Below are 27,181 nucleotides of genomic sequence, written 5' to 3' on the forward strand. Positions count from 1 at the left end.
TTTAGGAGAGAAATTGTATTTTTTCTTCATTACATTCATCCAGTAATGAGTATATTGATACATTCTTGTACTCTCTGTCACTCAAAGTGTTGTTGAATCTCCTTAAACAAGAGGTGTGTGTCTTTGGCCTTCAGCATCGCTGTAATGCAGAGTTCGGTGCCTTTGTACATCATGTTTTTGTCGACTTTTAATACTTACTGTAATAGATTACGATGTCAGATCGAGACTGAATCCCTGGTCTGTTATTTTTCCACAATCACATGCATACTGTGTTTTTGCAGGAGTAGTTATGGCCTTCCCAACAAAGCCAACCCAAAGTATTTACAGTATAAGTACATTTTTGAACCCCATACGCATTATAAAAATGACTAAATAAAAAATAAATGTGCTAATTTATCTCTTCATAAGAAAATAATCATGACCATAAAGCTACTTTTCTTTGACACCATTACCTCACATACAGTACTACAGACGGTGTTCACATTATAAGGCCATTATGATGACGTAATTCAAGATAAGACCTGGAAACGATGTTCTTTACAGCATTGCAACAAAAAGCAAAACAATTTAAAATGGTAGAAAAATAAATTCCCTTCATCCAGAACTTCAAAGGATCAATCCGTGCAGGATTTCTATATGTAGACCGGCGTCTCTTGACCCGTCAGGAGTCTGAACATCACTGCAGGCATTGTCTTCATGTTGATCTGGAGCAAAGAGAGAAATGATGACAAGGAGCCAGTCTGCGGGTAGTTTAAAAAAGCAATTAAGAAAGATTTGAACATCTAGTCCACGTGTCAGACTCAAGGCTCTGGGGCCAAACGTGGCCCGCCGCAGCTTTCTATGTGGCCCTCAACACTCCACATCAATACGTCCTCCCAAAGATTGGATGACAAAAGTCTTCATTGCCCTTATTTGAAGGGCAATTTTGTTTATAGAGACTTCAGTTTCCATTTTATTTGTTGTTCTGTTTATTTATTTAGGATACTTAATATGTCCATTAGAAATTAAAGTTTATTAATCTTTGAGAGGGTGTATATGCAATATCATGCCTTTGTCATTACATTAGTTGAAAATTAGAAAAATGTCTGGGACACAATTGATTGTCCAGAAATTTTTTTTTTCAATGGTCTTGCTAGATGTTTGTTTGAGAACATGAGTGAATAAAAACCATCATGAAGGAAAATAGCTGACACAGTTGAAATCAAACATCTAACAGACGATTGTTCAATAACAGAAAAGGAATTCAAGTCCAATTTAAAGTAACTAAAAAACTTAATAGGTGATGATGAAAATATGTGGGAAAATGTGATTTGTTTTTTGGAAAAACAAAACCTGCCTACTCCAGCCACCACTCTGAAACCAATGGAAACTGGTTTTCTGCTGGATTAACGTTCCAGCAGGATTAAAATCGAATAGAAATGCACAAATGTTTTCATTACCCTTTGTGTTTATCTGTTGCATAAAACCCCAAAGAAATACAATAACGTCTGCGGTTATAAGGAGAAGTTGGAGATCTACTGTACCTGTTCCTAAGTTAGGAATTTGAAGTGTAATAACAACGAGAAAACACTAGGGGGCAGTATTTATCAGAAATAGAAGTTTACATTATGTAAGCTATAGTCACATCACATATTTACATTCATAAAAATACAGTACATTTTTAAAGGTATTTTTAATTGTTACTTATAGTTCAGATAACTTTGTCATCGCTGCTGCACTATTTACACTTTATTTAATCAATTTTCGAATAAAACATTGCACAAAACATCTTGCCACTATAGTACAATATATTCTTCATTGATCAAGTATTTATATTCTGAATGCCTTTTGTCTAGAAATGCTTCTTTCCTCGTGTCTGCGTTTGGGAAATCCCTGACATAGTATCTGCATGTTTCACTTCATGCATTTAAAGCGATCCCAGTGTGAGAGGAAATGCGTCATTTCATTTGTACAGCTCAGTAATCATTGAAAATTGCAGCTTTGCAGCCCAACGATGTCTTACCTCACCCACGGAGACAGACAGAGTTTGAACAATCTTCTCATGCGCCATGGCAACAACACTCTGCCCGTTTATTTCGATGATTCTGTGCCCGACTCGGACGCCGCCTCGTTCGGCAATCCCGCCTCGCATCAGACTGCAGATCTGACCAAAACACACAGAATTTGTGGGAGACTCGCCACGTTCACACTGCAGCCTAAGAGTCCCAAATCCAATTTTTTAGCTTTAATGCGATCTGTATCTGATTTTTGTCTCGACAGTCTGAAAACACAGATCGGATTTTTTCGAATGCGACAAAGGCCACTTGGATATGTTCTTAATATGATACATATCTGGTCACGTTCATCCGACGTGAAAATCACTGATGCTCTACAAACGTCACTATTCTGTGTCCTGATATGCACAACAACAACAACCATGGCGAACGATAACGATGATTAAGTTGTCAGTGTAGGCTGCATAGTGGCACAGTTGGTAGCATTGTTGCCTTGCAGCAAGAAAGTCCTGGGTTTGATTCCCGGCCTGGGGTTTTTCTGCATGTAGTGTTCTTCCTGTGCATGCGTGGGTTCTCTCCGGGTACTCCGGCTTCCTCCCACAGTCCAAACACATGACTGTCAGGTTAATTGGTCTCTCTAAATTCTCCCTAGGTGTGAGTGTGTGTGTGCATGGTTGTGTGTCCTGTCTGTTTCTGTGTTGCCCTGCGACAGACTGGCGACCTGTCCAGGGTGACCCCGCCTCTCGCCCGGAACGTTAGCTGGAGATCGGCACCAGAACCTCCTGACCCCACTAGGGACAAGGGTGTACAGAAAATGGATGGGCGGATGGAAGTTGTTAATGTGCTGGCTCCGGTTGGTCAACAACTTTGAAATTGTAAGCTATGCTCCACCGTTAGCATCCATGTTTACTTTATGTCATGTTTATTGCGCCCTCTACTGCACACGCGGGACATTTTCAGGTCTTTTGTAGTTCACATGGGAGATCACATACAAGTGGGATATATTTGGTAATATGAACAACCATGGCCAAAAAAAATCAGATTTGGGTCACTTCAGGCTGCAGTGTGAACGTAGCCTATTCAGGTTTGGAGACTTTTACTGTTGTGGTTTTACTCACGATGCCGTTCTGAACGCTGAAGCCGAGCTGATACTTGAGGTCCGGTCTCTTTATGAGGACGGTCGTAACAGGAGGGCAGCTTACGATGCTCAGCTTCACTTTCACCTGATTCTTCAAGCCCTGGAAGAAGTTTATTGAAACTGTTACAACGGTAATTAAGATCTGGGCTTTGACTAGGTCCTGGAATCTCCATTACTTAGATGTCAACCAGTCCTTGGTGGCCTTACTGTAGGGCTGGAACGATTAATCGAATTAATCGTGATTGTTAAAATACTCGTCAACTAATTTAGTAATCTATTAATGGCAAACTGGAGTAAGCAGACTCTTTGCTACCCCCCCCCAGCATAATAGGAGTTGTAATTAAGCCAAGACTGTTCAAAACATATGTACAGTTTGTATCAAAGATAAAAACACCATCTTGTGTAAATATGTTTTAGAAAAAACTCCTCAAGTGTCAGAATTTTAGCTTCACCCGGTTCAAATTCACTAAAGGAACGCCATGTTGTTACATTTTAGAGAGAAAAATGTTTATTTATTATTTAAAGAAGGAATTTAATTATTTGTTTATTTGCATATTTTAACATATGCTTAATATTGCATAAAATGGCCTAAGTGGTTAAATGAAAAATTCAATTTTATTTATCCAAATAATCAATTAAGTGTCAGAATACTCTATAAGTGGAATAATCGTTAGTTGCAGCAGCTGTAGCTTTTACTTCATATGTTCCATTTTAACATGGGAAAAATGTCTTATTATAAATGAATAATCTGCCAGTGGAACTAGAACTTTTTAAATAATATTAAGTAATTATTTACTTAAAAGTAGCTCCTATGTCTTGATGAAAAGCTGCTTGCAAGTTAGTTTTGCCTTATTTCAAATGTACTAAGAAATTGGCACTAGAAACCATATTTGGTCAGATTTTGTTTTCGCAGCGAGGTTTTAAAAACTGCTCATTTTCCAGACACTAAAAAACAGCTGGGTGGTTTTTTAAGCACTTGGATTGTTCTTGAAGCATAACAACTTGTAGAATGTGAATATTGTAATGTAGATTCTACTTTTGAGGTACAGTAAAGTACCTGTGACTGATTTTCTTACCTTAATGATGCTCTGACAAGTGGCCAGTGGCAGTCCCACCAGACTTGTGTCATTAATGGACATGATCTGGTCTCCCACACTGAGTTTTCCGGACCGTGCTGCGGGGCCACTGTTCAGCATGCTGGCCAGGATGACGGTGGGCAGAATGGAGCCCCAGCCGGACTCCACTATGACCACGCCGAGGCTCTCGCCTTTCTGCTTCTCCACATACAGCTGCAGCACGGATTAAAGAGCAAATATGAAGACCTGAGAGGAGATGGCCCACCCACCTTCTTCAAATCTAACAAAAAAGGTGTCAAACGTTGTTTTGTGCTGCTTTTTCTTTGAAGATATTAAAGAAAGTTTAAAAGTCAAAAGGTCACCAAACCTCCCCACATGTAGACAATCAAACAAAATTGGTGTCAATGAACTGTGCAGCAAAAATTTGTTTGTGCTGCCTTTTCTTTGCAGATATTAATAAAATTTTAAAGTAAAAAAGACAAACAGCTAAGATCCTGAACATTTAGATAATCAAACAAAATTTGTGTCAAATGTTTATGCAGCATTTTTTTTGTTTGTGCTGCTTTTTCTTCGAAAATATTAATAAAATATTAAAGGTCAAAAGGTCAACAAGATCCCCCACAATTGCAAAATCAAACAAAACTGGTGACAAACATTTGTGCTGCGTTTGTGCAGCAAAAACATCTGTTTATGCCACTATCATTTTAAAGAGGCTTCCAGAGGTCATCAGAGGTCATCTCCTCCACCCAACATTCACAAAATCATACAAAATTGGTGTCAATCAACGTTTGTGCAGCAACAATTTTCATTTGTGCTGCTTTTGTGACAGTCAAGGGTCAAAAGGTGAACCAGACCCCCCAATTTTATGAAATCAAACCAAATTGGTGTCAAACATTTGTGCTACGTTTATGCAGAGATTATTTTTTGGTTTTTGCTGCTCTTGTTTTGAAGATACCATGTTTGATTTAACAAAGTCAAACAACAACAAACAAACACTAATTTTGTCTGATTTAAAGAAGGTGAATGACCTTTCATGACCTCTGGGACATTTATTAATATCTTTAAAACGATAGCGCCACAAACGAGGATATTTTTTGCTGCAGAAACGTTTGCCACCAATCTTGCTAGATCTGAAAAAGATGCCACATTTCTGTTGGGAAACTCAGGAACGTCTCACCTCTTTACGGTTCTCTGAGTTTGAGAAGTGCACGAGGTCGTCGTGGTACATTTCCTCGGAGTTGATGATGTCACTGTACTGTTTGTGGCTCAGGTCGGTCGGGTTGATGCCGTTGGCTCGCAGGAATTCCCGGTAGGCCACGCTGAAAGCCTGACCGATGGACTGGGCAATCAGCTGTGCCTGTGGAAAAGGGAGTTATGGGAAAATGAAACCGTAGGGAAATGATCCCGGCTGACAGAAGCAGAGAGGGGAGAAAGCATGCCATAAATATCTAAAATAAAAGATATGGCCGTTATTCTTCTGTAATGTTCTTGTATTTTGTTATGTTTAAATCACAAGCTTCAAAGTATTTTAATTTGATTCATAATTGTAAAATGGAAGGTAGAGGAAGCAGCAGAACTTGTTTCATTCACTTTTCAAGAATTTTCAAGGCAAGTTTTCAAACTTTACAATACAAATTAACTAAATAAAAAAGACAGTTTCAATTCACTATTATATTACATCCATTAATCTTTCTAATAGGGACAAAGTAAAATAAAATATAGTAAAATTTTATGTTTTGAAATGTCTCCATACACCTGCCTGCCCAGAGAACAAAACACTAATTTGACAAAAAGTCCAACAATTTCAACAACATTGTTTAATGTATAATGACCTTTATTATAATTATACGAATCAATAAGTTGAGTCATTAGGAATAATAAATATTCATTATATTTAAACAATCCAAACAAATTGTATTAATGTAAATTACCTTCCAGCTGAAATCAGATGCTTTGATAAAATATACAAAGAATGTTATTTAAACATTTCCTAAAAATGTTTTCACTCAGTTTTCTGGCATTTAGCAAATAAAAATAATTTTGGTAATTCTAATTGACCTAAAACAAACAAACAAAATTTCAGACAATCAGAAAAAAATTATCTGTCTTTTTATTAGGTGTATGAAAATATCTGGTTTCAGCTGTAAAAAATATTTTCCAAATTTAGGCCTTTCATTAAATGTTAGATTGAACTTTATTACAAAACTGTGCTAATTGAATATGAAGCACTTTTAAAGACTTTATACAGAAATCAAGCACTTTCCAAACACTGAAAACATCTAATTCTTGAGACCTGATCTACAAAATCCCATTCCTTCACATTAAACATGCGTTTGTTGACAAAATCTGAAAAGATTTGAGGAGTATGAATACTTGTCGGAAGGTCTAAGTAGTACGTACATCTTCTGACTCGAAGACGTAGCAGATCATTCTGTACTGAGTTTTCCCTTCGTTGGCAGAATCAGACGATTCAGAGAAATCCTCTGATGAAGCCTGAGACATGCGTCTCCGTGCCATCAGAACCACGATGCTGCCAATGTCGGCGATGTAGGATATGGTCCGCAAGGCACTGTCCATCATCGTCTCCTGCAGGTAGAGGAAATAATCAGGATGTTTAAGGTGACTGACACAGAAATAAATAAAATTTCCTGTCAACTTCAGTAAGAGGCCTCTTCAGGCCACACTGACTGCTACTGGAGATATGAGCCAATTTCGCTCATATCCCCATCAGATTTAGAATAAAACTGAACTGAATCTGCACAAATAAAGTTGCTGACCTGTGTGTCAGCATTCAGTACTTTGACAGCCTTAGTGGAGATGAAGAGGTCGACCTCAGTCATCATCTGAGAGTCTTCATCTTGGCTCTGGGAAGTGGAAAAACAGAAACCGACATTGCAGTCTGCAATCCTTTACGTAGGCGCTGTAGTTGCAAAAATGTCTGATCAGAAGAAGAAGGTTAGCAAAACATTGGGAGATCATTCATCCATTTTCTAATACCTTGTTCCTAGTGGGGCAACACAGAGACAGACAGGACGAACAACCATGCACACTCTCATCTAGGGAGAATTTAGAAAGACCAATTAACCTGACAGTCATGTTTTTGGACTGTGGGAGGAAGCCGGAGTACCCGGAGAGAACCCACGCATGCACAGGGAGAACATGCCAACTCCATACAGAAAGTCCGGGAATCGAACCCAGGACCTTCTTACTGCAAGGCAACAGTGATACCTACTGCACCACTGTGCAGCCCATTGGGAGATCACAAAACCCTAAAACTGAATTCACAAAGATGAGGTTATATATATGTTTTTTTTTTCAACATTAATTCTTGTTCATGTAGCAAAACAAAGAGGTAAGGTTTATGTAACTTAACCTTTGCTCAACACGATGATGTTTAGGCTTAATATGACAGAAAATTGGTCCAAACCACAACAACAATGCAACAGCAAAAATAAGCTCATCGTCATAACAGATGTTTTAAAAAATAGCTGAATTTACAAAACAAGTGATAACATCTGTGATTATAGCCAGAGATGGTTAAAGAATGCTAGCATTTCTGAATTACTAGTGTGTGGCTCATGGACAAAATACTAATAAATCATTAAAAACAGCAGTTTTGTCTCCTTCAATTGAGAATATAACATGTTATCCCACTAATCACAATGTGACTGGTCATGAGGAACACTTTTATTTTTACTTTTACTTAATAAAAAAATAAGATTCTTCATTATTCCATTGGATTACTAATACAGTGTTACAATAAAGTATCTTATAAATACACAATTTGTTATCAGAGTTGAGAATTAACTAGCTACATTTACTCAGTTACATCAACTCTTTGGAAAAAATACTTTTAGCAGTGTTTTTACTATTTATTTCGACTTGAATAATTTTATTATGAAGTGTTTCTACTCTTATTTAAGTTACATTTCTGGATTTTCTACCCATTGAATGAAGAACAAACATGTTTTAACCAAAAAATCACCAGGAACAGACACACACCTGCAGTTTTTATTAAAGTTTCATCAGTTTTATATTGAAAGAAAATGTTTGTTATTTTGTAGTTATGTTATTTATATAAATTATTTTTATTTATGTCTTTTCTATATTATTTTATAAGTTTGTCCCTCTTATTATGTATTTTTTTAATATTAAGGGATTGATGTTTTGATCAGTTACTCAGTACTTGACTAGCCTTGTTACCAAACACTTTTTAAACTAATTTCTTGTACAGCTACTTTTTACTTCTATTTGAGTACAAATATGTTGAAGTAGTCCTACTGTTACCTGAGTAAAATTTTTGGGGTATGCCACCCACCTCTGTTACTACTGAATTTTATGTCCTTACTAAAACGTGAAGCTCTGAAAAACTATTTAAATCTGCTCAGTTCCCCTAAATGGAGCTTTATTGCCAAAACTGACTCCCTCTTGTTTAAACAAGCTGATGAAAGCAGAACGTATCGGTTCATTTGAAACACCTACAAACCAAATCAATAGACACCACTGGCTGTCTGCATGAATGCTGATTACCTTGATGTGGCTGACGGCTTCATGGGCCTGCGACATTCGCACCGACTTGGACGGATTTTTATCGGACAGCACTTGAGTGCATCCTAGGTAGTTAGCAGCGAAGATGATCCCGTCGATGAGATCCTCTGGCTCGCAAGGACCTGGGACTAAACGGCACACACACAAAAAAAAACAAACACTTTATTTCAAGACACTTTCATGTACTGGAGAGACTTAAATGAAAAAATTTAGTGATAATGTGACGTATTTACCATCCTCAAAGCTGGGAAAAGCAGCTCCTTCCTGTGATTTCACCAAAAAAAATTAACAAAATAAGAAAAGTTGACAAATTTTTAAATTAATCAGAAAAGACAAAACAAAAAGTAATATTAACCGTAGTAAAATCAGTATTCAGAAGTAGGGGTGGGAATTTATTGTGAAAAATTTCTTATCAGGATAAGAATTTTGATTTATTGTTATCATTATAAATTTCTGTTATTGAAAAAAGAACATCAATAAAAATATATTTTTTTATTATTATTATTTTCTCCACTATTTGCTTTTACGGAAGCATCAATAAATATTAATTTAAATTAAAAATATTAAATATAAAAAAATATGATTGAATGCACACTGTAAAAAAAACAGTTCTAATTTACGGTAAAATACCGGCCAGAATTTTACCGTATTTATAAGGCAAAATTCTGGCAACCACAGTTGTCAGTATTTTATTGTAAATTATAGACTTTTTTTTTTACAGTGCACTTTAGAAATATAAATCACACTTTTTTAAGCCATGGCATCTGAAAAAGGTTTTTTCAAATGGGAATGTTTTTCAACAACAATGTTTGTGATTGTTGTTCTATGAATGCTGTAACTATAAAGTTACGCAAATAATGAGTAATAAATACTGTCAGAGTGTAATCCATATTGTTTCACAATAATACCACAAAACATCGCAATTCTATTCAAAAGTACTTTTTCATTTCTTTTTTTAAATGACAGTACCATAAACTTACAAACATAATGAATTAAGTCTTTAATTTGACAATAAAACTCATCTTCACCTTGGGAGAGTTGTCTTCCTCTACAGAGACCGGCTCTGGACATTGAGGCTGTTCTGGCTGTTCTGCCGCCTCATCAGGCATCATGGCTGTGCTTGGCTTCTCATCCTGATCCTAATGAACACAAACATCAACGTTTCAGAAAAACTTTAGTGTAACTGATTACTGAAGAAAACTGCAGCATGGCGAGAAGGTGACAAGGACAACATACAGAGCGTTCCTATCGGTCTTCCTGCATCAATGCTTTATAAGATTAAGAAATAAAACGCACCTTGGAGTTACAGCTGCAAGATGTCTGCAGAGTTTTACCAGCTATTTTCTGTCAACATCAATTTTATTTTTTCCCCACAGATTCTCAGTTAATGTCATTATAAAGACATTAATATGCTTTAAACAAGGACTGACAAGCTCATTTTTATGATTATGAATGTACTCAAAGTGTCAGTTACAACAAAACATACTGATAAAACTACATTAAAATGTTTTTATAAAAAATGAATAAATTAATGTCTCTGCATTCAATGAGAACTGAAATCTTTTCCCATTCTTGTAACTTGGCAGAATACAAATAAAACATGCTTTGTATATTTAGGCACATAGCTGTCTCTTTAGAGGCCACTTAAAAAGTTATGGCGGGCCGGATTTAGGCCCCCGTACCTTGAGTTGGACACATGTGCTTTAACCTAAGCTATTCTACTGAGGTATTGGTTATATGTTTGATTTTGAAAATAAAACCTCTACCCAGTATCCGAACCCTCGGCTACTGAGAAACGATCGCTTCTGGAGGCGTTGACTCTGTTGGAAGTTTTTAACGGATTCACAGAAGGCTATGCTAGCTGCTAGCATAGCAGCCATCGCTAAGACCCGCCTCCTGGCTCTGATTCTCCCCCCCCCCCAGTTACTACTGGGAGAAGGAAGGCAGAGGAGCTCCATTTTTCACTGATTATGTGTCTCATAATAACATAATGTCATGACATATGTGACGATGCGGTGACAATATGTGACGATGCGGTGAGAGGTTGGAGAAGGAGTTAGCAGCGGCGGTTAGCCACTCTACTCAGCAGAACGTACTGTTGAAGTATTCTACACTTTCACTTTATTTGACTTTGTCCATGTAAAGCCAGATCTCCACGGCACTGAACTTATATTATATTCTCATACATGAAAAAAGTAAAAGTTGTATCACTCTGCACCTCAGCATCAACGATATTTCTCCTCTAAAACAACATGGAAGCGAGTTCTTCTTACTCGGTACACGTTACAACCAAAGAAAAGGGAATAGGCGCCCCCTCGTGGTGATACCTACTCAACACTAGGAACCAAACAGTAAAATGACAGTTTCAACAAATATGTAAAAATATATTTGTCATAAAAGTTACATACTGTAGCTTTAAAAGCCAGATTTGACTCTCCCAACCATGTAACATTAGCACTACTTCATGTTCATGTTCAAACTTAATCAAACAGTGTAAACAACTACAGAGGATTTAAATGCTTCTGCAAGAGTTGCCAGTAGAGATGCACAGATTTATCGGCCAGAAGAGTTATTGGTGCCGATTTCTTTTATTTTGTGAGTGTGGTGATCAGCTGATATCCCCCGATCTTATCTACCTCAGTAATGGTTTTAAGATCGACTGCTTCAGCTCTGCTGTGACAGAGGTTTGACTGACAGACCGGCCCACCAGGTCATATCTGCACATTTGCAGTTAACAATAGTCACCCCACTGTTACCAACTCAACGAGTTTCTTGCTATATTTAGAGATAATTCAGACAAAATAACTGGTATCAGACAGAATCAGAAGGTCAGTCCTTTTAAAGATTGGTAATCAGCGATAGGACAGAAAACTGCAATCGATGGACCCCTACACTGTAAAAAAAGCTGTCTCTAATTTACAGTAAAATACCGGCAGCTGTGGTTGCCAGAATTTCACTGTATAAATTTCACAGTTTATTATACTTATATGGTAAAATTCTGACAACCACGATTGATTTTAATGGCACTATTTGACAAAATGTAATGTCTGTTATTGGTTATTGGATGTTTTATTTGTGTTTTTATGATGTGCTATATGAAATGAGCTATGCAGATGAACTTAATTGATTGATTATATTTTCTTTACAGAGAAGTGGTTGCTGATTGGAGGAAAACATTGAGGTGAGAACTAGTGAGATGGGAACTGTGTGGCTTCCTGACCTGCTCGGGTTTCTCAGAACCCATCAGTTTCTCCTCTGCGGACTCTCTCTGCTGTTCTGCTAGGTGCTGTGGACCCGGAGAGGCTTTGATCAGCCTGGACTCGTTCTCTGGGTTGTCAGCAGGCGGTCCAGAAGTGGGGGGACTCTCTCTGTGAGGCAGGGCCCTCTGGGGGTCGGAGGGCGACTGAGCGTGACGCGTTGGAGGAGGAGGAGGGTGATGGTGTTTGCTGGAACCGGGTCGATCCTTGGACCTCACTGCAGACTTTTTGGATGAAGTCTTTGGATTCTGCTCGGTGCTGCTGTTTGTCGCTGCTTTGATCCCAGAAACAACATGCTGCGTTTCACCTCCTCTTCTTCCTCGACCTTTAACCTGTCGCTCTTTCCCCTTCTGTGACGGCTCAGACTTCTTACCGGCTCCTGATACATTATGATTTCTCTGGATGCAAGTTTCATCTTCTCGATTCCTTTCCTTTTTAATCCTTTCACTCTCATTGCCCTGATAGAGGCTGGCGGGCCTTTCAGCATTTACCTCCGCCTCATCTAAATCCTCTATGAATCTGGCTCCATCCAACACCTCTTCAAAATCATCGCCGTCGTTAAAAAAGAATCTGTCTCCTTCGATTATTTTCATTCCCCCCTCTGCTTCATCTCCAGCAATGGGGGCACAATGCGACTTAAAGCGGTGACTCGTTCGGTACGGTTTTCCGTCAGAGTGAGGCCGTTCGCATCTCTTGGTGCTGTGATGAGGTTTCTGGGTGATCTGGTCAGCGGTGGGAGCCTCACTGCTCTCCTCGGCTTGCTGCGCACCCTCAGGTCGGTGCTGGTTGTAACATCTGACGCTGACGGCTCCCTGTCTGTTCAAATGCAGAACCTCGTCGTGGTCTTGCTCGACGTCCGAGCCCACGTTGTCGTACTCGGAGCAGGCGTCGTCCATGTCCTCCGGACTCGGGTCGCAGCTCATGTAGAAGTGCTTTGAAGGAGCGGGAGGAGTCAGCTGGTTATTGTTGTCGTTCGTAGAAGAACGGGGAGGTCGCTGAGTCTCCTCGCTCACAGACTGGTCCTCCTGACTGGGTTTTGGAGGTCCGGCACTGGGGCACGACGGAGGGCCAGGGGCCAAGACTTTGGACATGTTTCCTGGCTTTTTCCCATGAGCCATAACTGGCCCCTTTGACTTTACTACCCTAAACCCTGCAGACAGTGAAAAGACATGTATGCATTTCCATTACAAGATGGATTAATTTATGGCTGAAACCATTAATCAGATTAATCGTGATTATTTAAGTAATCATCAACTAATTTAATAACTGATTAATCATAAATGGAGTATACAGACTCTAAAAAAGATTATTTGCTACAGGAACACAGTCAGAGCAGTACTTAAGCAAAAATTATTAAAAATATATGCATTAATTTTGCATTTAAAATGAAAAAAAAAAACATTTGTCTGTAAATATGTTCTACCAAAAACTGAAGTGGCTGTTTTAGCTTCACCTGATTCAGATTCTATTAAAAACTAGCAACTTTTGCAATCCAATCATTAATAGGTTTATCTAAAATTAATTAACAGATCAGCCCTAAACGGCATTGATGTTAAGTCAAGCAGAAAGGGCAGAAATTTTCACATATAGATGTTAGAAGTATTTTTTAATTTAGCTGCAGACGCATCCTTTGCTTCAAACGATCAAACGTTCATTAAAAAAAAAAAAGTTATTACATTTTAGGTAATAAAATGTTTACTTTCTCATGTTGAAAATGAACTACATTATTTATTTGTCTCTTTTAAAAGTGTATATAAAATGTAAGTAACTGAATGAAATATGTGCAGAATGTTCCACTTATTTGTCCGATTAATTGATTAATCGCCATTATAATTGAATAAAATAATTGTTAGTTGCAGTCCTATCACTCGTTACGCTATAAATCTGTGATAAATGTGTGAGTTCAGTTTAATACTCCTTCATAAATAAGATAAACATTTATCCATTAAAATTCAGCTTTAGGTTTATTAAAAAATGCAGAACAACCTTTTCCCTTGCTCACTTTTTCAAGTGCATTTTAACATCAATAAAAGACATGATTTAAATAAAAAACAATGAGAAATTTCTCAGTCTACTCTTTATTAACTTCATTTGAGTAGGAAATTACTTTCTATATTAAAATGTATGAGACGGTAACAAACGTTTTATGAATAAACATAATGCTTTTTATATTGTAATAACATCAACTTATCACACTATCTAACCCAAAATTCTTTTTATTTATTTATTTTGCCTAAAAATATTATTTTACCCCCAAAAACTCCTACTTAGAAAAATTCCCTACATTATAAAACTGTTGAAGTGTCACACTGTTTATATGCTAATACTACAGTTAACGATTAATCGACTACTAAGGTAGTGGATGATTATGTCAATAACAGATTCGTCACGAATAATGGTTAAAAAACACCAAATGTAGTTATATTACCACAGATTTTAGACGTGTTGACATTTTCTAAAGCATAGAGTCCATCACTTTGGGGGAATTTGACTTTAACTGTAAAGAAAAAAACGAATCTTATTTGCTGTAATGGTTCTGGCCCCTTTATCATTTATTCAGCACTCAGGTCTTCGCCTGTATTGAGGCCAGGATAAACAAGTCACACCCTCATCTGAACCTCAACCCTCTCTGTATCAGATTCAAACCTGCGCATCTTAAACTGAGGCTTTTGTCGCATGCTTGATTCTAATCCACACATTGAAATTAGCCAAAGTGGCGTTGATCAGATTTTATTACAACTGGGATCACGGCATCAAACGCATGAACACCTCCCCTTAATCCCTGCGCACAGACCTAATCCTGACCTCTCCGTGGTGCCTAACTACCAATTAAAACACTGAGGCTCATTACTGAGCAGAAATGAGACTATGTGATGGGTGTTCCTGTAACTGCAATGCCCTTGACGTTGTTTTTTTTTTTTTTGGTATTTTTGTAAAGCCATTTTTTCCACTGGTACCGCAGCCTGCAGGGGTGGTTGTTGTTGTGGCTCCCCCCTCCAGTGCACGCCGCGTTTTCTCCCTTTTACATGTTGATAAAACAGTCTGATACAGATTTTCCTTCACATAAAGGAGACCCAGAAAGGACACAGACTCCCTACATCCTGATTCCAATGGTTTAACCATCTGAAAGCATCCCATTATCCTGCTGCTGCGCTTCACATCGACCTTGATTATGAAGCATCGAGACTGCACCATGCTGGCATCCTCCTGTTACTAATGTGGAGCTGATTCACCACAAGAGCCCGAGCATCGTTTTTAGCATTACTGCCCAACATGCATCCCTATTCTCTTTTTCGTATCTGTGCATAAAAAGGTACGTGTGCCACTTACCGACATCAGGGTTGTGGGCGGCCCTCTTTGTACAAACGCTCGTGTGTTGATCAGATCAGATTGCTCTCCAGAAAAGGGGGTGGGGTAAAAGACCGGGGTACAGGAATAAAGGACGCACAGCAGCTCAGAAACATGTGGTGAAAATGGTAAAATGTTCGCTCACTGCTCAAAATGGTCCAATTTAAATGTAAAACAAAGTGAGCGCACAAATAACTAATAAATATAATTATTTTTACATTCTTGATATAGCTACTTTGTATTGGACATAAACGGCTTGCCAGTTTGTTGCTTTGGCGTGCCGTTATGAACATTAAATTTAATGGTATAAAACCAATATTTTTTGTGTAACTAACGATTTTCTTGGTTCAAAATAAATATGAAACAATATCGATGTGTCTGGGATCGATTTTAACAACTGAAAACACGCTCGTCGCTCCGCTGGATAAGCCTGAGAAGCGGGATTGTTTCTAATGGGAAGTCCGTGTCTATTTTTGGGATCCGGTTTATTTGGCTAAGCTCACAAAAAAAAGAAAGAAAAAAGTTGATTTTTTTTTCTAATGAAACTGTTCTTGATTCTAGCTACAATTTCAGTCTTTCCAAATTAAGTCAAGTCTTTAGGTTATTTATTTATTTAATGATGGAAGAAAGTAAGATACAATAAATTCATTATGATAAAATTAATATATTTTTAGACCTTAATTGATTTTGTTTAGTTATTTGTTGCTTTTCTTATCCAGAATTGATATCCATTTGATAGAAAGCTATATTCAGCTTAAAGGGGTTACAAGAGAAGTGATTCTGCTTATGCATACTTAGTTTGACCTATCTAATCACAAAGCTAAAGAAGATATAATAAAATTTACATTTTGTGAATTTTCAAATGACTCAAATTCAGTTTTTTAGTGTTACTCAGAAAATATACTTGTTGGATATATTTGCTACATTTAAATCTTTCAGGATTTCAGGTGTTAAATCCCTACAGAACTGGAGTTATATTGTTTGCAGCAAAAATCCTCATAGGAATACAAATGATCTGAATCATCATAGAGTTGAAACGCATAACATGTACGGCACATGAAAACGTATTTTCCCTTAGATTCCTTCTTTTTTGTCACAGACAAATAAAGATAACCCAAGTAAACACAAAATATTTTTGTAAGGCATTAAACATCCTAAATAATTACCCCCTTTTTTAATGATGAATTGTGACAATATTTCTTTGGTTCGATTTCAAAAGCAACTCCCACTGAAATTTGTTTTGTTACTTTTGAACATGTACATATGAGAAAATAAGCAAAACAAGAATAAAAATGTAAAATACCATTAATGAGAGCATTTAGGAAGAATATATATATATATATATATATATATATATATATATATATATTATATATACAGCCATTCCATAAAATATAATTGTAGTATGACTAATTCACGTCAACCGTTATTAAAAGAACCGGCATATTGAGTCGGCTCAGTAACGAACGCCACATTACATACGATGCTGCTAGCACACCAGGAAAGCTATTTTTATTTGTTGTGTAAGCTTTCAGCACGTTAGTATTCAATTACGGTTCTTGCAGCTTTAACCACATTTATATTTTCCCGAAGTATGCAGCCAGGTGAAAAGTTAGAAAAGGTCATTTTTATTGAACCGGCTTCAGCATGACAGAAAGAACAAGCAAAGACAAACCGAGGCGAAGCTTGTCATTGAAAAAGAAGAAAGGCGATGCTAAAGCTGGGTCTTCTTCTACAACGAAAACCCCGATCACCAACTTCTTCAGCAGCCAGCCTCCACCGAACCTGGCCTGTCCCCTCTGTGGACAATTAGTCCCAAGATTCAAGATCAATGATCATATCGATTTGCAGTGTCAGAACTTTGATAGAGGAGACAGCACTGCAGCTTCTGGAGGTAGGAATGATTATTCAGGGGTCCAGCTGTCACCTGGAGGCAGTCTGTCAAAGTCCCCTGAGACGGACCAGAAAGAGGACACCAAAACTAAAACCAGTCCTTATTTTAAGAAGAATAACTCCCAGCAAACTCCACGGGACATAAACAGTAAAACTGTGGTCAGAACCATTGACCTAGGAAGTCTGTCTTCAAAGTTATCCAGAAAATATCTCAAGAAAAATGCAGAAATTAGCAACACATCTGATCCGATTAGCTCCGCGGAGTCGACCAGCAGCTCCCAAAAGGAAAATGTCCAGACATTAGAAGACAACAATGACTGTACTTCAGCAGAGACAGAAGCTCCATCACCTGTAGAAAAACAATCAGATCAATCAGTGATTTCATCTAAACAGCCACCTTCACCTGCCAAGCAAACGAAGAGAAAGAAGAAAGCCACGTTTAGCGTCAAGGGATCTTTTATCAGAAAGAAAGCGAAATATGAAGGTAGCAGTGGAGAGGCATCGTCTCGTCTTGATCCAGAGGACACAAATACAGAAGGACAGGAATCTGACAAGCCTTTCAGTTCAGAGGAGTTGTCTGAGAAGAGGGATGCAGATGTAAAGGTAGAAACCGCTGATGCCCAATCACTTCCCTACTACCTGCGTAACTTCCGGACCGTGCTGCACGCGGTGTTGGAGAATGAGGACGACAGGATGCTCTTCAACCAGGAGGACATGTCGGCCGTACAGGGATTTCAGAGCTTGTCAGGTATATTTTTGTAACTGACGATTATTTTAGCAATCGATTATTCTGACGATTAATCGATCAATTTGATTAAAAAAATAGCACATTGTGCAGATTTTTTTTATTCCACCACTTAAGCCTTTTTATACAATACATTAAAAGATGCAATGAAACAAATTATTAAGTTCATTTATTAAATAAGAAAGAGAAAATGTTATTACCTAAAATGTAATAATTTCTTTAGTGAAAGCTTGATCATTTGTAGCAAAGGATGCGTCTGCAGCTAAAATATACTTTCAACATCAATAGGTTAAAAGCTCAGGCCTTTCTGCTTGACTTAACATCAATACAGTTTAGGGCTGATATGTTGATTATTTTTAGATTAACCAATTAATAATTGATACTAAACGTGCTTAACAGATCTTTCTTTTTTTTTTGCACAATTTGAACCAAGTGAAGCTAAAGTTTTTACAGTCACCTGGGTTTTTTTATATCTCAAATGAAAAATGTATGTATATATTTGAACAGTTTTGGCTTAAAAACTCCTCTGAGAACGTTGGTATTTCAGTAAATGAGTCTGTATACTCCAGTTAATGATTAATTGATTACCAAATTAGTTGACAATTATTTCAGATCAATTGCTTCTGTCAAAGCATAACCAGTAACTCACTGTCATGATTTTTGAATCTCCTAGTTATGGCTCAGAAGCTGTATGTGAGGCTCTTTCAGAGGAAACTGAAGTGGCTGCAGGTAAATAAACTGGATTATGGAGAGATCTGCAGTGATCTGGGATCTGTTGCACAGGAACTGGCTCAAATAGGTTTTCTACAGACAGGTGAGTAATCCGTCCAATTAAACCTCGACTAGGACCTTTTAAATGCTTTCTGAACTTTGATTTTTCTTGTGAACGTCTCTCTTTAAGAAAAGGACCTCGAGGATCTTGTGGAGGCTCTGGATCTGCTGCCGGCTCCTGAACTCAAAGCTCTTGCTAAAACTTTCCATCTGGGCAGTTCTGGCACCCAAAAACAGCAGCTGGTCGACGGGCTTCTCCGTCTGAGCAGGCAGAAGTCTTTCTTCTCTCCGGCCTCCAGTCAGAGCAAAGTTGGGACAGTTATTCTGAAACGGTGAGATTAGGGTTTGTATGAGTGACTAAAACACTTGAAAATACTTTAATTTTTATTAGGGGTTATCAAAGTTTGGAAAGTGCTTGATATTCAACCAGCACAGTTTGGTAATAAAGTGCATTTGATTAAAAGCCTAAATATTTACAGTTGAAACCAGATATTTTCATACACCTAATCAAAAGACATACACATATTTTTCCTGACTGCTTGTCTGAAATTAAATTACACTAAACTTTTTCTTTTAGATTAGCTAGAATCACCAAAAATATTTCTATTTTGCTAAATGCCAAAAAACCTATCAAGAATTTTTTTATTATTATTATTGTAACTTTCTTTATATATTTGGGGCCATTTGCCTTACAGTTTTTGGATTGTTTCAGTCTAATTAATATTTATTAATCCTAGTGATTGACTGACTTATTGGTCTATCTAACTGAAATAAAGGTTGTTTTTTGTTTTATATATTAAACAACAGTATTGAAATTTTGGGATTTTTGTTAAATTAGTGTTTCATTATCAGACCAGTCAGGTGTATAATGTGTGTGTGAGAGAGAAAGTCTTTTCAAATCATAAAGTTTTGCTAGGTTTTAATTTATCTTGTCTCTGTTAAGTAGAATGCTACCACAAGACATTATTAATTACAGTTTTATTGTATTTGTTTTATTTTTTATGCAATTTGGACTTGGAGTCTGTAATAAAATCTTATCGACCTGTCTGTCTGTCTGTCCGTCCGTCCATCTATCAATCTAGTAGTAAATGTAATATAATGGTGATTTGAAACTGTCTTTTTAGTCCATTTGTATTGTTTCCACCTCCAAAGTGTGGAGGTGGAAACATGTGAAAATTTACCTTTTTAACTTTTCAAGCATTTTCGTACACTTTTACTGTGGGGAAAGAGTAGAAAACAAGTGAAATTATCCTTTACTTTGACTTTGTGGGTATAAATAGCTGCTAGAAGTAATCCTAATCTTAATTTTGTTTCTTTTATTAAAAGGGCGAAGCAGCTTGCAGGCTCCTGTGTGCGTCTGTCTCGCGGGCCTCGGGCCGTCTTCTCCCGCATCCTGCTGCTCTTCTCTTTGACGGACACGATGGATGAGGAGGAAATGGCAGCTGGAGGTCAGAATCAGCTTTTCACCATCCTGTTGGTGAACTCGGGTCGTCTGGCGTTTCCGGACTACGCCGTGCAGCGAGAGGCCAAAGTGTTTCGAGATAGAGAGGATCTCATCAGGTAAGGACCTGCAGAAGGGTTTTACTTAGTTACCTGTTGAAGTCACATTTTGTCATCTTAAGAATCACAAATTAGCATTTTTTTAAATTATTATTATATGAAGTCATTTTTGCAGTTTGCCTTATAGGGAAGCAGCAAACATGGAGGAAGGTGCTCTGTTCAGATGAAAGCAGGACTGAAAAAATTTATCGGATTAATCGTGATTAATCAATTATTTAGTTAACTGTCAACTAAGTATACAGTATACAGTATACAGGAGTGTATACTCCTGTTAGTAATCAAAATGACTAATTTAGTCATTTTGATTACTAACAGGAGTATACACACTAAAGAAAAGCCATTTGGCCACATCTTCAGAGTTTTAATTAAGTCAAAACAGTACAAATTATTTATACATTTTGATTTTAAGATAAAAATGCACCATTGTATATGTTTCACCCCAAACCCTTTGAGCAGCAAATTCACTTAAGGAATACTATGCTGTTGCATTTTAAACAATAAAATGTATATTTTCTTATTTAAAAAAGAAAATCAGAAGTATTTGTTTATTTACATCTTTACTGTACTTCTGAAATTGTATAAAGAGGCTTAAACTGTTAAAAGAAAGATGAATAATCAATTGCTAAAATAATTGTTAAAGTCCTACTTTTCATATTTTAGTTTGTAAAAAAATATATAGTTTTTTCCTTATAGCACACAATTTTTTCTCTACCTTCTGTTGATCTATCACATAAAATTTTAACAAAATACTTGCTTGTGGTTGTAAAGTTAAAACTTTCTGGGATGTAAATACTATTTGTACTTCTTTCAGCACAAAAGTTAATATTTTATATTTAGATTTATGACTCCTTGCATTGCACCAGGTATGAAGCGTCCATGCGTGCCCTTATAGAGGTCACCGTGGCGATGCAGGGGGGTCAGTGGGATCAGGCCCTGCAGCTCTACACCTCTGCCAAAAAAACCTGGATTGAGCTCAACAGCAACCATGACCTGAGGTCAGGACTTTAAAAGTCTTCTTCGTTGGTACTATTTCTTTACAATTCATGTTTGCTGACATTGTAATTTTCATCCAGTCACCAGGAAGAGCTGCCAGTGTTCCTCCGCAGCTTCACTACAGGATGGTCTTACACACGAATCTTATCCAGAGGAGTGGAGATTTTACAAAGGCTGCGTCGCTATGAGGTTTATCTGCATTTATTTTCTGCCTGTTATTCAAATTGGTTTTGTTTATTTAGCTAAACGTGTCCGCAGGGATCATGTAAGTGCTTGAAATCCTTTAAGATGCTTAAATTTATGTATGAAGTGCTTGATATTTAAACTGAACAGTTTTGTAATAAAGTGTAATCTAACACTTGATCAAATGCCTAAATTTGGAAAGCATGATATACAGTTGAAACCAGATATTTTTATACACTTGACAAAAAACACATACCATATTTTCCGCACTATAAGGCGCACTGTCGGCTTTTGAGAAAATTGAAGGGTTTAACAGTAGGTGCGCCTTATAGTGCGGAAAATACGGTAATTTTTTTCTTATTCTTTGAAGTTAAATCAGAGAAAATGTTCTTGTTTTGTTAGTTAGGAATACCAATTTGTTTTCTATTTGCTAAATGCCAGAAAACTTAGCGAGAAATTATTTTTTATTTTTTTAATATTTAATCTTCCTAATGGCTCAATGATTTATTGATCTGTGTAGTTGAAATAAAGGTTGTCTTATGTTTTGTTTAAATTAAACAGTTATTGAAATTGCTGATTCTTATTTTTTATTTTTTTATTTGTGTTTTGTTCTCAGACCAGACAGGTGTGTGAGAGAAACTTTTCAAAACAGAAAACCTTGCTATATTTTAGTTTATTTTGTCCGTGCTGTAGAATGTAGAATACTAAACAAGCCATTATTAATAACCGTAGTGAGTAATAGTGAATTGAAACTGTCTTTCTAAGTACATTTGCATTGTTTTTTTTCTTCAAAGTGTACTGCTGGAAACGTTTGAAAACTTACCTTGAAAATGTTTTAATAGTGTATAAATTTTACTGTTTAGAAACCTTGTGTTAGTAATGATAGTATTTCTCTGTTGTTATGAAACAGGAAGCAGTAGAAGAGCTGCAGGCCCTACTAAAGCAGACCGTTTACTGTCCTGACAGCCGGGGCCGATGGTGGGACAGGCTGGCTCTGAACTTTCACCAGCACCTCAAAAAACCGGATCAAGTAAGCAAAAAACAGATCTTTTCATTTATTTGTCTGGCTTATTATTAACATTCGAATGTTACAACCCATATAAATTTAAAAAACAAACCTTATTTATATTTTACAAACACTAATGCTGACGGATGCAATCCTGGTAGTTTAAATTCCCTGCTCTGTCTGCAGTGTTACCACACGATGAGTGTATATCCTATTAGCGCTAAAGGCTACTGTGCCAAAGTCGTTGCAGTTTAGGACGCTTGCAGATTAGAGCTGCTCCAGTGAGTGAAGCTGTTGTTTGAAGGAAAGGTAATGGGTATTACTGAGGCTGCAGCAAACATCCATTTTAAAGCTTTAAAGGTTATCTTCTATGCTTCCTTTAACAAGTTACAATAAGTTTATATGCTATGCAAAACATGTAAATTTTTCACAAAGTCATTCTTGTATAAGATTTTAGACTGATCAGTTCTACCTCTGTTGAGCTCCTTTCAAAATGAGTTGTTTTAGGACAACTTGTTACTTTAAAACCCTTTATGACTTACATTTCAAATCTCCACCTGGATATTTTTGCTTATTTTCAGAACAGTTGCAGTTCTTTAAATGTTCTGTGAGATATATTTGCCCATTTATCCATAATAACTGAAACTTTCAATATCCAGCAGTTATTTTCGCAATTTTTCCTGCAAAAATATAGAAATGACAAGGAGAGGAGTTGGAGCGAAATTGCTACCAGTTGATAAACCCGGTAACTTTTCAGCTGTTCTTCGTTAACGTGACGTAATAGGTTCTAATGATTTTCATTCGTCAGGACTCACGCTGACACTAGCCACATGCATGCAGATTGTATGCATTGATTAATGCCTAGTTTTAAATTAGTTAACTGAACTAGTAGCCATTATTTTGTTCCCATTGTTGGACCCACAACGGCAGGACCGAACCCGATCGACCGTTATACCTAGGATTTCTGTCGGCTATGTGTGATCTGTCAGGTTTTAAAAATGAGCGACAACGGCCGCAGCTCTAAGATCGTTGTCGTGTGCGCTGGGCTTTACACTAAGGAAATGAGGAAGGGAGGGTCAGTGGAGAGCACCGGAGTTGAGCCTTTTTTCATTCAGTATCATCAACAGAAAGAGAAAAAGGCCGGAAGAGACGAGAAAGCCGATAATTAAAATGACGTCGATAGTTTTAATTTATTGTGCGATTAATTGATTTATAGTTTATCGCGACAGGCCTATACACACACACACCCCCACACACCGTTTTTAGATTTTATAGAATTAATTACCGTGAAGTTTTTGAGATTATATGGAATCAAATATGTTGCCTATCACTTTAAAATGGTTGTACATGTAAATGATACAGTTAAAGTCAGAATCATTAGCAAAATCACACAAAACGCTTTATTTGAAAAGGTGTGCATGAGATTGACATGACACTGATATTAACTTCATTAACATGAAGGAGTCTTCATTAAATGTTTATGAAGTGTCATTCAGGAAATAATGACACTTTTAATGCACTTTTAATGAAAGTTTTAAGGTAAGGTCATATTATTTATGTAGCACATTTTCAGCAACAAAGCAGTTCAAAGTGATTTACATGAATTGGAAGGAAATACAAACAAAACAAATTAAATGCTTAAATATACAAAGAAAGCTACAATATATAAGTTTTCTGGCATTTTGCAAATAGAATCCCAGAAAACTCAATTCTTGCTTGGAGAATTGAGTTACAGAAATAAATCTACATTTCTACAACATCATATTTTTCTACAACATCATATTTTACTTGAATTGTATCTGTAAAATATCCTTATTAATTTTGACCCAGGAAACAGGAAGGAAGAGAAGAAGAAAAGGAGAAAAGCGAATGCCTTACCCTGTGTAGTGTAACTGTGTGCTGTTCCCAAATGACTGTCTCCTCCATCGCTGCACTCTGAAAGACAGAAGAAGAAGAAAAGTTTTCAGCTCCAAAGGATCAGATGCAGTTCACGTCCAACGAGCTAAAAGCTGGCAAACGGTTTTAGCCTAATTGTTAACATTGTCACAGAAGCTAGGGGAAAAATGCGTCTTTTAACACTTTGGTCTGAATAAAAAATATAGGAATTCAATACTTTCCTTACATAAAAAATACATTTAACTGCTTTTAAAACAAATAGACACTATTTGACCAATCATTAAAGCCAGAGCTGACCTGAAATAAATACAGAAAGCAAATTCAAAAAACATGGAGCTCACAAAAAAGGTCAACCATGTTCCCTGATGTAATGGTTTTTAACTAGAAATAAAAAACACATATCTTCATGCAAATATTAAAATTAAACCATAATAACATCCTAGTTCAATTCTGAAGCACAAGTCCAAACATGTCTTACACACTTTTATCTCTACTTCAGGCTCAGATGCAATGCTTCAAAGACAAGCTGTATTTTCTTGTTTTAAAATTGCACTTTTAATAAACTTTAACATTAATTTCTGGGTGAAGAAACATCATGTTAAGACCTGGTGAAAACAAAAACCTTAGCGACAAGGCACTCCTCTTAATAAAGTAAAAGCTGGAGTCAGTTCTCCCTTTTTCTTGGCATCTAATAGACAATTTAAAATGTAAATTTCACAAACAGCAACTCAGTTTGGTTTTTATTTAAAAAACTGCTGTTCAGCTTTGTTCTTTATATAAGATCTATAGCACAAAGTTCAGCGTTTACAATGCATTACAATAGCAAGAATTATAAAAATATATATAAATAAACAAAAGGAAACCACCAGATAATGGAGCAGCCTTGAAAATAAAAGCCACAAAAAACTTAAAAGACACTATGATGTAATTTCACATCTACTAAATTTTTGTGAAACATTAAACAGCTGCATATAAAACATTATTAGGCCTATCCCTTTAAGGTAGATTTCTACTCGCATTACTACATCTAATCTGATAAATCCTGTAAACTTAATGTGTTAGATTACGACTTTTAGAACAATTCTCTACACAGAAAAACCCAAGATTTCACTTTGTGCAACAATATGTGAGGAAGCTCAAGAACAGTGATCAATTTGCGAGGATTTATGAAGCACAGAAAGGTCAGCAGACGCCCAAAATATATTTCATTGGCAAGCAACGTGAATGCTTTGTGCATGAAATATAACAGCCCACCAGATTTTGCATCTAAAGCAGTCTTTTGGCATTGACATGCAGCACACATTGACAGCAGCAATCCAATACACTGTGCAGCTCCTTTTTGAGTCCCAAATAAAATAAATTAAAAGATTATTCTTTTATATGCACTATGATTTTCTTTGACTTTATACAAAGAAACACAAACAGAATCTGTCCTGCTGATCAACCTGTCAGAGGAGATAAAACATGAAAAAATGTAAATATTTTATTCTAACTAAACCTCTTCTTAATGTTTCTGTCCATGTTTTCAAAACAAAGCCTATGATAACTATAAGGTCAATTAGAGTTATACAAATGACTACACTGCAAAAACACTAAATCTGACTTATTTTTGGTCTACTTTCTAGAAAGGTGCAAATATCTTAGTACACTTGAAAAAAATCAAAACTAACATACAAGTAACTTTTCTTGTTTTAAGTCAAAAATTCCTTACTATTGATGGAAAAAGTTCTAGTTCCATTGGCAGATAAATTAACCTATAGCATAGGAAAAATGTCTTGTCTTTTATTTTGCCATGTGACACGATCAATTACATGCAGAGGAAACCCTGTATTTACAGCTGAATCTGAAAATGGAACTGGTACTTTTTCATCAATATTAAGAAATCATTGACTTAAAACAAGCTCCAATATCTTGCTGAAAGGTTATCTATAAGTTAGTACATTTGAAATAAGACAAAACTAAGACATTTGCAGTAGAAACTAGTCCAAAAATACTTGGTAAGATTTTGTGTTTTTGCAGTGTGCATCCAGGAATAGGAAAGTTTACGTCTGCGATTGTGAGCTGTTTTTTGGTTTGACCAACAGAGCCTCCTTCAACACATCATCTCTGCGTCAGTTACGACCTGTTGGCCAAATGCCAAACATCAGCTGGCGTCTGGGAACACAGGCAGCTTAGTAAATTCCAAAAGTGGCGTCAGACGTTCCCAGCTTGGCAGCATCAACCGCAAACCTGGATAGCAGCTGATGGTGTTACAAACACAAAGCGAAGGGGGAGGGAGGAACAAAAATTTGAACGGGACGACTCCTTTTGACCTTTTAAACAGAATGGAGAGCAATTAGGAAACACAGAAAAACAATTCCTGAATACCAACAAGGTTTTTTCGGAAGGTTTAAACCATTGGGATTTACACCTGGATCTTTTTGGCGTTGTGCAAAGGCTAAAGAGATCATGCACTGATGATATTTCGAGGTTTCCTCTAGCATTTTTTTAAAAAGACATTTTAAATATCCAAAATACATAAAAAAACAACAACTAAAATTATTTATGAAGTCTCCGTAAACAAAACTATCCTTAAAAAAAGGATAGTTGAGACAAAAGCACCAGACTGAAGACCTTTAACATCCAATTTTTGGTAGAAAGAGAGAAAATAGAAAAACAATAAATCATGTCAATGGAAATTATTGAGCTTGTTTTACTTTATTAACTGCTTTAATAATTGCAACAAGTCTATTTACATATTTTTAACATCAGGGTTTCCCCCAGTGTATTATAA

General features: G+C 36.7%; 2 protein-coding genes across 2 annotated transcripts; one reads left to right on the top strand and one right to left on the bottom strand.

Moving 5' to 3' along the window:
* On the bottom strand, positions 1-15,495 carry apba2a (amyloid beta (A4) precursor protein-binding, family A, member 2a). The gene is made up of 12 exons (XM_032549704.1): positions 15,344-15,495; positions 11,977-13,163; positions 9,785-9,895; positions 8,990-9,020; positions 8,739-8,884; positions 6,986-7,072; positions 6,609-6,794; positions 5,386-5,565; positions 4,209-4,421; positions 3,113-3,232; positions 2,003-2,143; positions 1-704 (listed from the first exon to the last, which is right to left on the bottom strand). Exons 2-12 carry the CDS (start codon positions 13,129-13,131, stop codon positions 633-635), a joined length of 2,442 nt encoding a protein of 813 aa, XP_032405595.1. The 5' UTR covers positions 13,132-13,163; positions 15,344-15,495; the 3' UTR covers positions 1-632.
* A 1,264-nt stretch (positions 15,496-16,759) lies between these two features.
* Positions 16,760-22,767, top strand: LOC116710471 (fanconi-associated nuclease 1-like). Its single transcript, XM_032549533.1, has 8 exons — positions 16,760-18,002; positions 18,673-18,813; positions 18,901-19,102; positions 20,097-20,330; positions 21,194-21,325; positions 21,404-21,512; positions 22,417-22,536; positions 22,699-22,767. The coding sequence occupies exons 1-8, from the start codon at positions 17,009-17,011 to the stop codon at positions 22,765-22,767; spliced, it is 2,001 nt and encodes a 666-aa protein (XP_032405424.1). The 5' UTR covers positions 16,760-17,008.
* Positions 22,768-27,181: the final 4,414 nt, after the last annotated feature.

Source organism: Xiphophorus hellerii, chromosome 2, assembly GCF_003331165.1.
Source record: "Xiphophorus hellerii strain 12219 chromosome 2, Xiphophorus_hellerii-4.1, whole genome shotgun sequence".
Classification (NCBI taxonomy): domain Eukaryota; kingdom Metazoa; phylum Chordata; class Actinopteri; order Cyprinodontiformes; family Poeciliidae; genus Xiphophorus; species Xiphophorus hellerii.